We start from the raw sequence: 14,347 nt of genomic DNA on the forward strand, positions 1-14,347 counted from the left end.
CCCCCCCCCCCCCGCCCACATAGTTCTGCCGTGAAGCTGTCAACACATGGTAGTTGGGCGGTGAACTCACGTAAGGATGTTAGACCTATCGAGCGTTTATTAATGCTAATGAGAAAAGTTGGCATTTATGTCTGTTCGTGAAGTTGAGCATATTTTTTGGAAGAAGCAGCCAAACATTGGTACAAAGCACTGCTCGCGCTGTTGGACGTCGATGTCAGCGTCAGTGTTTTGGCGCGCCTGTACGTAACTGGGAGGACAAGGAGTCATCCTCTGTGGTATGAGAAACTGTAACTGATGATCTGTCAGCTGTGTTTGTGACAACTGGGAATGCAATACTGATGAATGTGCAAGAGCCAGTGCAGATTATAATACTGTAAAGATACAAGCTCATAAAAAAAAGCAGTTCATATTGCAGAAAGGTGCACACCCATATTGTTTCGTTTTAAGTAACCTGATCCCAAACTGTGTAATTAACTGGATTAGTCAAGTGAAATTCCCAAACAACCCAAAGTATCATGTTCAAGTTCAAATAATGCAAAAGCTCCCCTTCCAGTTTTTTGCCAACAGTTAATTGAAAGCAATCCAAGTCATGTAGTCAAACAAGAAATGCAAGACTGTGTCCCTCAGTGAGTTGCAGGAGTTCACTCAAGATCTACAGTCAATGCTCAACATATAACTTGCCTATTAACCCACATTCTGTCTCTATTGCAATTTTCTCTCAAGATGGCGAGCTTCACACCTGTTTTCCAGATCTCTGGGATCAAGATCCAAGAGAAGAAGAGAGTTCTGGTCCAGGGAATCCAGCAGCTGGGGGGAAAGTACATAGGTGGCTCAGTGAGTACAGATCCCTCAACATACATATTAGGGGAAATGGCAAATGCACTTTTACCTATAGGCTACAGTTTACAATTAATTTACTTTCTTCTGATTTATCTGATAGTTATTGAGTCTATGAGATGTCAAACAAATAAACAACTGCCAGTCTCACCAGCAACCTACCCTAACCCACATAAAACAAACCAAGCAAATCCTTGCATTGTGATAAACCAGCAAATGAAAAGCATAACATGTTCACTAACAAAAATCAAAGCTGAGTCCAATTAATGTACCGTTGATCAAGTAATCCAGCGACTGAATCTTGTTCGACCACAGGCAGGCATTAAGTATTTGGAGCCCTAGGTGGTTGTCTTGTTGATAGCGGGCCAAAATGTGGTTTCATGCCACGAGGCTTTCAATCTTCTTTTAATTCCTTTGGCAGCCACTTCATGTTAAAGAATGTAATTCTATTGCCAATTGTAAATGAATAAGTAAATCACAGACAGTGGCGCTGAACTCTAATTATTCACAGGGACTACCGTTATTGTATGTTTCATAGATCGATAGATAGTGCATAGGTACAAAATACTGTAGTCCTTTGTTTTCTTGGAAAATGTTCCCTCTGGTTGACAGCACTTCCTCTCTCTGTCAATGTACAAATGTCCTGTAGAGGTTTTCAACTGATTTACTACTGTTGATTTCACAACCTTTATGATAGTTATGTGTGATTACAGAGCCTACTGCTGATATGGTTTTACTATATTACTGGTATCATCTTTCTCTAATGTATTATTACAGAGAAAACTTTTGAAAAGGTTAGTATTCAAACTTTTCAAACAGCAATGAACTTTTAATTCTTAAGAATATTCAGACATTGAAACTGGAATGTGAAATTAGGTCCTGCAAAAATGATTGAGATCCTGTCCATATGTCATGCGATAACTCAATATTGTGACAGCTGATAATTACGTACTGTCTGTATTGCATGTTAAGTCGATAACGTAATTATCGGGACTGGCCTACAAGTGGTTAAGGAGACAATTTGATATTATTTATAGACTCATTGTGTTATTTATTTATTCATTTTTTTAAGTTCTTTTTTGGCCTTTTGTTGGCTTTATTGATAGACAGCTGTAGATAGACAGGAAAGGTGGGTAGAGAGACGAGGGAAACACGCAGCAAAGCCGCAGGTCGCATCGAACCCCGGGCCGCTGCAGCAACTCTGTATATGATACAAGATTAAAGATAGTCTTGTAGGTGGGGTTTGGTGAAAACCCAGGTCTGTTTGTATGTCAGTGTGTGTTCCTGTACATGTTCATAGACTGATGCAGTGATCATCTTCTAGGTCTATCAGCACGGCAGCACCCATCTCATAATCCCTCAGGTTTTGTCCAGTGAGAAGTTTTTGGCGGCCTGTGCTGCAGGTCAGTCATGATGATTATTATATTGATGATGGTTCACTTCACTTGACAGTTGATTTCCTTTTTTTTAAGTCCCAAGACTGACACATCACCACTGCTCTCCCTTTCGTTTGCTTCCAACAGGAAAGTGGGTTTTGACTCCAGACTATGTGCTGGACAGTGTTAAGAATGGTTCCTGGCTTGCAGAGGGACCCTATGAAGTTGCTATTTCCACATGTAGCACGTCTGCCTTCTACCCTGTCAGGCAGTGGAGGGAGAAGGTGGCCAGTGGGAAGCTAACAGGGGCCTTCCAGGGCTGGAGGGTACTCCTCATGGTCCAAGAGCCGACCCGCAGAGCCATGTTCAAACGGTGAGGAATCCCACAAAGACACTTTATCACCAATCAAAACAGCCCATCCATGTAATGTATGAATAAACTGTTGCATGTGAAATGATACTGAATTAACTTTCATCTTTCCTAGGCTCCTAAAAGCAGGCAGGGCCAAAGTATACCACTGCCCTCCTCCCTCTCATGCCTCCGTTACTCATGTCATGGCTAAACCCATCACACAAGACTCAACATCCCACAATGCTCCTTGCTACCCTGTAAGCCACATTGTCCAGCACCTCTTCGGGGTAAGTCTGAATAATTTATGCAAAAGATATGGTCTTAATTAATTATCAGTGGTGGTGGTGGTGGTGCAGTGTCAGTTATATGTGCAGTCAGTACCAAATGCTTTATTTAGCTTCTGATTGGTTGCTCAAACCTATTACTAAACAATTTATATAAAAGCTTTATTTTTAAATTCAGGAATACTGGCTTTAGAAGTTTTGTTTAAAAGTTTTGAACTGTCCCCCTTTATTTTTTCTTTGGCAGAGCAACTGTGTGGATATGAAGTTCAACATAACGGATGATCATCCAGCTGAGACGAAGAAGGCCAATTTTGTTGATGTTGATTTCTCTACGCTGGAGACAGAGCTCAGGGACTATGTCATCAAACAGGAGGTGTGTTTGTTGCAGAGAAGCACTGAAGCGTAGTTTCTAGTCATCACTGTATACGCTTTTTGTTGGTTTACATTCTGTTCACTTGAATGACCTTTTGTGGCTGTGTTGTATGTATTTGACATTGCTAATGGGGTCTTTTGCTGTAGGGCCGGCCCAGACTGTGCTTCCTTGAATTTCTGGGTTACCATGACCCGTACCGTCCACAGTCCCAGGTAGATGTGCATACATCCCCCACAAATCCCTGATCGCTACTCTACATCTCTAAAATAACTATGTTTCATCAAGAAGATCAGGTCATTCAATTTCCTTTTATGTCATACATTTCAATGGAAAGTGACAACTAGAGCAAGGGCGCATCATACTCAGGTCACCAATTTAACCACCACTGTCAGCTAATCTGAGAGTTTTGATTGGCAGACCTATTAACAATACTCTCCTCTGTCCTGTCCATACTTTACCCAAGTGGATCTCCATCAGATTGCTATTATAAGTGCTCGGGTATTTCCATTTTGTACTTTCTGAATCCATATGCCATTTGCCAGTAACAGTCTGTCAGAAATGACCTCCAGGAACTTTTGATGCCCATCCACTTCCTATTTCCATTACCCTCCTGCCCTTCCTTTTTTCTCCCCATTCGACCGTCCATCTCTTTGACTGCAGTGTTTTCTCCTCTTTTCCATATACCTCTTACGTTTCATCATTGTTCTTTTATTCCTCCAGGCAACAGAAACAGACTTCAGCAATGTTGGTAGCATGATAGAGTGTGGGCTCTTCCTTGAAGCCTTGGACTCAATCAGAAGTGCAGTGTTCCCTGGCCTGCTGCCACCTGCGCCGTACCTGGTCTCCCTCTTAGAGTACGCACAGCAGGTAGGACCAGAATTACCTAACTGTAAAAATTCCCACCTGCTGCTGCATGAGCCTCAGGGGTGGCATGAAAGTGTAACCTGTCTCATTATATACATACATTTTTTTTAAATTCTAGTAGTAGTTGGTAGAATATTTTTGGATCACTAAACTGTAACTTGACATTGTTACTGTACATCAGAATATCCGAACCACTCAAACTTCTATTCCTGTCTGTTCATTATGTCACAGGGAAACGCCACATCTGTCTTCCTGACGAATTTCCAGCAGGTCATGTATAACCTGCTCGTTACCAACCCTCCCTGGCTGGCTCCTAGCACAGTAAAAAAATATTTTGCCCAGGTGTTGCAGTGTCCTCGGTGTAAGACGGGACTGTGGCCTTTTCTAGAAACAGCCATTAGGTAAAACTGATTTTCTTGTCAAGTGATTCCTGCAAATAGTTTGACATTTTTAATTGCACTTTAAACATACACTTACTATACTATACTATGCAGGATTTTCCTGAAAAACAATGTATAGACTTACAAATATCCCTCTCAATCGTCACTTGAGTGGGGGAGGAGGAGCCAACTTTAAATGGTGCGGTTGCAAACTGCAATGGACAAATCCTGCATAGTATCTCTTTAAAACCTTATTTATGCTAAAAGTAACCACATTATGTAAATATGCGGTTATACTACAGTTGTAGTAATATGCAAAAATAATGTATCGTATATTTACTGTTTCTCTGTATGTGTGTATTCTTTCAGTTACTGCCTGTCTAGTGAGCTCACTTGTCACCCACTCCCTGGACCTGCCCTGCCAACGCTGTTACATTTCCATAGTGACCTCCTGGGATTCTTCCTTAAGCTTTTCCAGGGTGAACTCTTCTCTATCACCCCCGGGTAACAACTTAGATATATACGGTGTGGGAGATACTGTAGGGCAGTCTCTTTTTGTTTGTTTTAAATGTATAGTCTTTCTGTTCAATAAATCAATAAACATAATAAATATGAATTGACCTATTCCAGAAAACCTAAACAATTCATTGTATTCTAGCTGGTGTGTACTGCAGCACAGAGGTGTTTTCATTCATACTTTTCCTTTTAATTTATAACAAGGAAGGGGCACATTCTCCTACTGCTGGCTTGTAGTCTGTTTTTAACATATAAGAAGACTATATGTATTTTTCCATTTGCGTGTGCCTGCATTTCATTGGAAAAGCCTCAAGTAACAGTTATTTGCTGATACTAAATTGCATAACTGCTAAATTATATAATAATAAATTATAATTAAGTTTATGCCACTGTTTTTGTTCTTACAATAAATGATGATTAGTTACATTAAATGGTCTATTCTTCCTTCAGTCATCCTTGCCTTTCTCTGCCTTTCTCTGGCCCAGGGATTTTGTGCTGCCTGAGGGAACAGTCTCTCAGGCTTCAACTTCAGGATCTTTGCTGTACGGAACCTTCTGGACTGTGTGGGAGCGCTCCACGCTGTTGTCCCGAGCTGTGAAACAACTAACTCATCTCTTAGTACAGGCTGCCATCGAGGTAAACACTGTGAAACTGTGTTATTTTCATTGGATGGCAAAATCACCAGTTGGGTCAGATTTGTGATCTGACCAGAAAAAAAAACGTTACGCCTACTCATGGAGCTTGCTAACTCCATACTGTGATGTTGTTTATTTTCACTGAAGGACTACGCTGAGAGGGGTGAGAATCAGAAGCTGCATTTGGCAGACACCCTGCTGGACCTCCTGTCCGTGCTGGTGGAGTTCTGGTGTCAGCAGCATTTCAAACTGAACCAGAACCTGGTGGAAAAGGGCTTAAAAGACTTTGCAGAGCACTTTGCTGTTATCAGCCAAGGTATGGAATAAAAATAGAAAGAAAGTGCATCATAGGAAGAATATCTGTTTTCAGATGTCTGCTGTACCTTTTTTTAAGTCTTAGTTTGAGTTTCAGTCACAAGAATACTTTTACTGTTTTCTAAGTACTAATGTTAATAAATTGTACTTCTTTCTTTAAATTAATCATTTAATTCATCACTGACAGTATGGTATCTGACATATTTTGTCCTGTAGATGTGTCTCCGGTAGTTGTGGCAGAGCTGGTTGTCAGGATTCGTTCTACCAGACTGAAGCTGGTGATGGCTGATGCGACATTCAGGAGTCTTTGCTGCAGAAATGGATTCACAGTTGGAGATGAACGCCTCTCTCTCAAGAAAATGGTGTGTGTGTGTGTGTTTGTTTCTTGTTCTTCACTCAATTTCCCATTACTTACCCACGGGAAACCTCATTGCTTTCATCAGTCTTGTATTCATGACAGGCTTTGTCATAATTTGAGGCAGGCACTTCTTACTTCTGCGAATCACAACAGTCTTGTGCTGATTAGTTTGTTAAGTCATGAAGGCATTGAATGATATGTAAAATGTTAAGTTTTACACAATGTCAGAATGGGCTCCAACAGAAAACTAAAAAAACACTGCAAATAAAGTGATTGAGAAAACAAAATACAGTACTCATATAAAAACTATAATACGTATGTAACATTTCCGCATTGAAATGTCTATAAACACTAAGCCTATCTTATATTTTTGTTGATTTGTGTACTTCAATCCAAAATGTTTCCAACAATGTTCAAACCAGAGAGATCTGTAATTTTATTCAGGTAACGGTACTCTTCACTGCTCCCCTGTCAGTGGCGTCATATCTCCTTTGCTAATGCATCACTGTTGTGGTTGTCTGCCAGAAGCTGTCCTAAATTTCTACATTTCTGTGATCGAGTTTGGTCATTTTTAACTATATATTTTAACCGGATTAAGGGTTTTAGTCATCAGATGTCTGGAACTTAAGTTCAGCAGCAGCTCAGCTGGCAGGCCTTCCGGAACATGATTTGTCTTCCGAACAGCGTCGGAGAAACACTGATTTTTATGGTGAAACTACTATATTCAGTGTTTCCCCTGGTTTTAATCACCGGGTCTATTTGTTACGGAGAGGAGGAGACTTCTGCAGATAATTCGGCTCCTGATAGAAACCTCCTGAACGATAAACGCGGAAGGAATCCTAACCAGCAGAAGCTGACTGCAGTGGTGATTAAGACAACAACGACTCCCATTATCCCACACTACTTCACTATGTCATCAAACTTTGTCTTTGTTATTGTTTTTATGTGACATATTGTACGTTTAAAGGTTTTAATTATTTCTATAATTTATTTTTAATTGTTTCCTTTTTCTACTGTGATTTTGTGTTATGGTTAAAAGACATGAAACACAGATGTTCTGCATTAGTTAACTTGGCAGTGTGAACACTGCTATAGATTCTATTACAGTTCTCTGCTACAGAGTAAAAGATGGCGGTTGTGGTCTACCCATTGTATTACATTGCAGTAGAACATCTGGCTTTCTCACTCACGGTTGATGTCTTCGTGCCTCCTCAGTCCCTTGAAGACACACAAACATCCTCTTGCAGCATAAAGACGCTGTATAACCTTTGGGTGGTGTGTGTGTGTGTGTTGTGTGTGTGTGTGTGTGTGTTGTGTGTGTCTGCGTGACTCTGACAGGTGCTATCATACCTGCCGCTCTGGGGATTTGGCTCACAGTCCCACTGGTGCTCGCCTCAGGAATGGACCCACCTCGCACAGCTGCAGGTCAGTTACACACAGCTGTCTGTCTATACCACTGTTAGTCTCTCAAGTTACATTTTTCACAGAGCCCTGAATGTGAGGACGTAATGCAGAGGTGGGGCTACACAAGGGCAATAGCCTAAGAACCTGAATACATTTTAAACCAACTTAAACATATTTTTTGACCCTGTCTCTAGTAAATTTACTTATGTTTAAAGATCAGCCTGTGATGTCCAAATGCATCTATGCAGTTTATTACAGACTATTGCTCTTCTCTCCAGTTCCCGCTCTTGTTAGTCAGTGTTTTTAGGTGGTCAGAAAAAGCACACACACAGCTTTAGATTGAGACAGGCAGAAACCTTAAGTGTTTGCACATTTCTAACTGGCCTAACCTTGTTTTTGAGACAGTATCAAATCCAGTCATTACCTTCTCTATCATTGTGAGTTGTTGCTTCCCCGAAAAGTTGGTTTCTTGGTGTTGTAACAGCATACATGTTGCTGGTCAGATGTCAGAGAGGCAGTGTAATAAACCTTCCACTGTCTCCTTATCCTCTTAAATTAGCTGTATCTGTCTTTCATTCACGTTGGTATCTTTTTGTTGGCTTGTGTGTGTCTAAAATAACAGAACACTCAACAGCAGTTTACTCTCCATTGCCTCCATTGTCAGGTTTCACCCATAGATTTAAAGGTAGGGACAGCATGAGCCAAAATGGGTGAAAATGTACAGAACCGATGAGAAATGTGAGTGAAAAGGAACAAAGGAACACCTGGAGAGAGGGATGAGTGTGTGGTGTGTGTGTGTGTGTGTTTGTTGTGTGGTGTGGTGTGTGTGTGTGGGTGAGGAGCAGAAATGCATGAATGGAGGGACTGAGGGAAAGCTGGAGAGACAAATGAGGTCAGACAGAATGAGGATTTGGCATGTGATGGGTCATGCCCAGGTCTGATCCTATCAGTGTGTGCTGGCTGACAGGAGGGTGCAAAGGGAGGTTAGACCCCTCCTCGTCTCATCACACACCTCACACACACCACACACACACACACACCACACACACACCACACACACACACACACACACACCACACACACACCAACACACACACACACACACACACTGTTCTCAGTCTGATTTGGACAGGAAGCCAACAGATAGACTAGGATATCCCATCAGGCCTTTTTTTGTCTTCCCTTACGACCACCAGCTCTCAGCCTTCACCCCTCCTTCTCCACCTCTCTTGATCTGCCCTCGCATACTAAATCCCTCTCTGAATTCAATCACACACACTCTCCTTCCATACTCCATATCAGACATCTGCTGTTCCACCAGCAGGTAGTTGGCCTGGAGAAGGGCAGGAGTCACCAGGGAGCAGGTTCATGTGAAGGCTACTGGTTCATGCACTGACCAGCTCCCCTCTACCCCTCTACCCCTCTACCCCTTCATCACTACTCTCTTTCTGCTATCTGCATTCCCCACAGTTTAAAAGGCTTATAGTTTATTTTGACAGAAACACGAGAAGAACTGAAGAAAATAAGGAATGCGATCTGTGCGGGTGAGATAAAGAAATGCCAAAGGGCATGTAAAATCATTTGACCCTAAAAGAAAGAATGACATCAAAATGACAAAGCCTGTGATAAATTGAGGACAGAAACCAAAAGGAAATCTTGTTTCCTCATGTTTCATGGTTGCATTCATGATGTTATACATATTTTCAGTGATGTTGACACTCTTAATCAATTAACACATCTTATGTTGCTTGACACACTCTTCAGTCTCTAAGTATTTTCCCTACAGTTCCCTATGTTGTTGAAGTTACTATGATGTAAAATAATGTAAATATTTTACATTGTATGTAAGAAATCAACTATCTTTATTGTTAGAGCACATATCTGCTGCTTTAAATTGACCAGATGTGATTGCGGTTATAATAGTATTAGTGTTAAATGGTTTCAGTTCTGTTTTATATGCCTTTTTAAAGTGTCAGTAGAACACAAGACAAAATCCTGGCAAGATGTGTGGTATTGGATTTATGAAAAGAACCAGAGCGGGTCATAAAGGTTGAGAGGAGCCATATGACCCCTTTATCTTTCATTTCTGGCTGTTAGAACGCATTAGGCCGCTTTACTGTGACTTGAAGCTGTTGCAGTCATGTATATGAGAGATGGCGAGTGTGCTTCTTCTGCACCAACAGACAGGCTGGCATCGGGGCACACGTCCAAGCCATACCAAACTGACAGGCCGGCTGATTGACCGACTGTTTAGATGGCCGTTTGACTTGCTGGCTGGCTGCGTGGCAGTGAGTGCTGTTAGCAGAAGGGAAGCTGTAATTAAACTGAGGTTTCCTCCTGCTGGCTTAATCAAGCACTGTGCGTTGCTTATCTTTTCAAACCATTTGACTATGTCATTACTTTAGCTCCATCTCTTCTAACCAGACCTGTATATAGTCAATGTCAACTGGATTTAAGAAAAGCCTGATCAACCCTACTCATATTTTAACAATGGAGACATAAAAGGGACAGGTTGAATTAAAGCAAGTAGAAAATGTAATGCATAGCTTTGTCTTGCTGTGGCATACAACATGCACTTTTCCGTTTACTTCCATTATTGCAAACAAGGTTCTTGAGAGCCGGCCTCCAAGGGCACATGCTGCCCCAGGCCCAGAATTGATAGCCGGGCCACTGACAGCATGCTGGCCTCCTAAAGTAGACCATGAGGGAAGGAGAGACTGGGATGTATACAAGCCAAGTACTGTCAACCTCCACTGCTGCCAGCCTATACGGACAGGGGACACTTGGGTGAAGTGGTTTGAGATGAGAAGTGGTATGCCCTTATCCCAGACACTCTTATGGACTCTCCCATACACACACACATACACACAGAGCTCGTCTCATCTCTTCTCAGCCTTGTCCCTGCTAATAACAAGCAGCGTGACAGGACGTGTGTTTCCTCCTCACTGCTGGGAGCTCCTTCCTGGCTTCTGAACAAGCCAATTACTAGGGAACAAGCCTCTTCCCTGTAATACGGATGGCACTCCGCTTCAATGCAGTGCACGCGCACGTGCACAGGCGTATACACTCAAGACACCTGTCAGGCTTCATGCAGGCAGATCTCCCATACCCACTCACAGGACTAGTGACAGCCCACAGCTATTAGCACGCCACTACTTTGAAGAGGCTTCACTTTCTTTTACTAGTTATTCCTCCTAATGTGCTTGCTCACATCGAATTCTCCGTCTGTGCGTTTGAGGCGTTAAGTGGGAGGAAAAGTGCTTTGGAGACGGGAATTGAGGGTTGGGTGTGTGAAGTGTATGTGTGGCCAACACAGTAGGGGTTTGACAGATATTGTCAGATTTCATATGAAATGATACAGCGCCACGAGGGATTCATTTGCTAATGGCACTTTTCACAGTACAGAGATGCCCGTTCCACTTTCTGTACCACTAGGTCTCCTCGCTGTCATGCTGAAATGGTCAGTCATTGAAACTTTGGACTTGTTAATGTGAATCATGGGTAATCTCTTATTGAATTAAGTTTCAGTACATATATGTATATTTTCTCATAACCCCTTTGACCATGTCTTTTGTCTCTATACAGTACTCAGAGTTTTCTAGTGAATGAAACAAGCCTGGAGGCAGAGAACATCCCCAGAGGTTTAAACAGAGTCAACGCAGCAGGTAACACACACACACACTGCAGCTTGAAAATATAGCTGCACATTTGCAAGGAGCGGACTTTTAATGGACTGATGCACTGCACTAGGTCATCAGTAAAGAGGGACATGATAGCTCTGTCATCACTTTCAGTTTAATGAAGAGCACATAATGTATGGAGAGAGTGATTGATTTGCATCAGACCTCGCTTCCATCTAGTCAGCTGTAAGGGCAACTTGGCTGCATAATTCAGCCTGTCGTGTATGTTCGGGGCAGAGTTTGGACCGTATTACCACCTCTGTATTACACCCCCTCCTCCACTTGTTCTACCCACATTCAAATGCAACGCCTCGCTCTTTGTTTTGTTTTTCTTTTGCCTCATGTCTCATTCACCTTTTAAAAAAGAAATAGATAAATAAAAAAATGGCACGGATATAAATAATGGCTTCCTCACACAAAACTGTAACGCATATTAGTACGCACAGTGCGCCTCAGATCTCCATTTTAGGGATATTAAATGCAGCAATTAGGATAGCGCTGCAGATCTACAGCGGCTGCACTGGTGGAACTTCCTGCAATTAGAGGCATGGCACTCTGTGTGAACTCTCAAAGGTGTCAGAGCTCATATCTCCCCCTTCCACCTGATCAGAAAGGCCCTGTGCCGGTGCGAAAGAAAGGGTGGAGGGTAAAGGAGTGGGGAAGTGGAGGAAAGAGGGAGGGCTGAGGCAGGAGACTCAAGGCTGTTGGCATGTGTTGTTTTTCCACTACGTGATCTCTATACCGATGCGGTCGGCATTAATTTTTGATGAACCATCGGCACAGCATCCTCCCCTCTCGCCCTCTCATCCCATCCCATCTCACCCCATTCTCTCTTTCTCTCCCTTCCTCTCTTTCTCTTACAGGCTTTTTTTCACCCACATATGTAAGCTCGCTTTCTTATGTGCTGCACTTTTTTTGCTTTGGAGCAGCTGTCTCGCCTTCTGGAACCTCAGTATCTTTGTCAGAGTAGCTGAGAGGGGTTGAGGGATTTGGGATGAACTTCTCTTTTTCAGTTTCTGTATTTGCTTTCTGGAAGCTCAGGGATTTCAATCTAAATCAGCCTGAATATACTGTATGTAGATTGTCAAACAAGAACTGCGGTGTGTTTTTCATTGCTTAAAATCTGTTCGCTTTTAGCTTCATGTCATCCTGTAAGGAACCTTTAAAGTTAACATTCACTCTGCATAGTTCAGTGCATTGTTCTTGGGAATGTAAAGCTACTCCAGGTGACTTCATCCAGCAACGAGAATTAACTGTTAAAGTTGGTGCTTTGATAGATGATCAAAGTGTCATTCTTTTCTGTCAAAATATATTTAACACATAGCGGGTTAAAACCCCTGTAATGAGCATACGTTGAGTGAAATAATCAAACATTTTAAATTAGACACACGAACAGTCTCACCACAAGGTCCATTAAGAGCTGTCCTAGAGCTTTCGATTGCATCGTACGGTCTTCCTCAGCAAATGAACTCAATGGACTTCATCCATGTTTTTCTAACCAGTGTTTTGCATTGAATCAATCACAACCTTCCTTTATGTGCTGTAAGTGAGAAATATGTTCATACCATTGTATAACAAAAAAAAAGGCTAGCGTTTAAGAAAATATCAATACGCTTAAGTATCGCAATGTTTTATTTTGTGATATTGAATCGATTCTTAAAAACACAGTATTGATTTCTGTGGTTAAACCCCCAGCTGAATGAAAGCACTGTTGTAAGTGCAAATGGATTTTTTGAATATGGCGGTGTGTTCATTATACTAGTTTTCCTATATCGCAGTATATCGCAATATATTGCTGACAGTATTACAGTATATCACAATATACTAAACTATAACCCTTGTACCATGATACACATCATCAGATTTCTGCCAATACACAGCCATAAAGATGACGCAGGCAAAAGTTTTGTGAGCTTGGCTTTTACTTCACATTTATTTCCATTACATTCATTCATTTAATAGCTTTGTCCAAAGCAACTGAAATCCACAGTGGATCAAGCTTTTATATTAAGGATTTGCTTACTATTATTAAGAGACACTCTGTGTTTGTGTTGTATTACTTCCTGTTGGCAGAGAGGAAGGCGTCGGGGGGGCCTCTGTTGCTGCCCAGTGTTGTTTTTGACTGATTAAATGGAGGTATCCTACATTAAAATCTTTACCAGTGGAATTTTAAATTGATGGTCACTTACGTTAATGCCAGTAAATTCTTTTGAGGCACAGTGAAAGCTGCAGTAATCTTGATTTGGGCGAAATACCTTGTTGTCATTGCTCTTGGAGCCAGCAACAGCAGTAGTCTTCAAATAGTTTTAAATATATCCAATAACTGGCACAGAATACCTTTCTAACACATTCCTCACAAATAGCATTGTTACAGGCTTCCAGCAGCTTATTGGTCCAGGAATCGCCGGGCCAAGTGACACTTTACAGGAGTGTAGCAAGCAGACTGAGGGATATAAAGAGCAACACATACATTTAACTTTTCTATTAAAGTGTGAAAAGAGGGATTTATAGAAAAGGACAGGCGGATTTATCCTTTCCGTGCTTGTAAATGCTGAGCATGCAATTACCCCTATAATAGAGGCGTTGTGTCCAAATTGGAGCCATTAAAGTGATTTAACAGTGCGTGGATTGGCCCTGGCATTTGCGAGGATGTGTACACATGGGGTGTAGTGGAATGGGTGTTTAATCACAGCGTTTTAGAGCCCGGTAATAGCAGAGCAGCCCATGTAGAACACTGACGTGCCACATAGTACAGCTTACTCATTAGGGACTGTAGTTTGGACTGGGCTTCACTCTGTTTGGATGTTTTTGATTTTAAGATTGGAAATATTGGTTTGCCTCTCTGATTGACCTGATTATTGTTACTGATGTTGATACTGTACAACCACCAAGTGTTTGCTTTCTTTCTTTCTTTCTTTCTTTCTTTCTTTCTTTCTTTCTTTCTTTCTTTCTTTCTTTCTTTCTATCCAATAG

General features: G+C 41.7%; 1 protein-coding gene across 1 annotated transcript in view; it reads left to right on the forward strand.

Moving 5' to 3' along the window:
• Nucleotides 1-41: 41 nt before the first annotated feature.
• The window catches only part of slf1 (SMC5-SMC6 complex localization factor 1), a 29,222-nt gene continuing 14,916 nt past the window's right edge, over nt 42-14,347 (forward strand). The window contains 16 exon segments of the mRNA XM_035659117.1: nt 42-275; nt 724-834; nt 2,162-2,240; nt 2,361-2,586; nt 2,699-2,852; nt 3,094-3,222; nt 3,369-3,434; nt 3,943-4,089; nt 4,318-4,487; nt 4,836-4,970; nt 5,468-5,618; nt 5,765-5,933; nt 6,149-6,294; nt 7,629-7,648; nt 7,650-7,715; nt 11,280-11,359. Of these exon segments, the coding sequence (XP_035515010.1) occupies nt 724-834; nt 2,162-2,240; nt 2,361-2,586; nt 2,699-2,852; nt 3,094-3,222; nt 3,369-3,434; nt 3,943-4,089; nt 4,318-4,487; nt 4,836-4,970; nt 5,468-5,618; nt 5,765-5,933; nt 6,149-6,294; nt 7,629-7,648; nt 7,650-7,715; nt 11,280-11,359 (1,849 nt within the window). The 5' untranslated portion in view covers nt 42-275.

Source organism: Morone saxatilis, unplaced genomic scaffold, assembly GCF_004916995.1.
Source record: "Morone saxatilis isolate NCDOM2014 unplaced genomic scaffold, NCSU_SB_2.0 Contig16, whole genome shotgun sequence".
NCBI classification, from domain to species: domain Eukaryota; kingdom Metazoa; phylum Chordata; class Actinopteri; family Moronidae; genus Morone; species Morone saxatilis.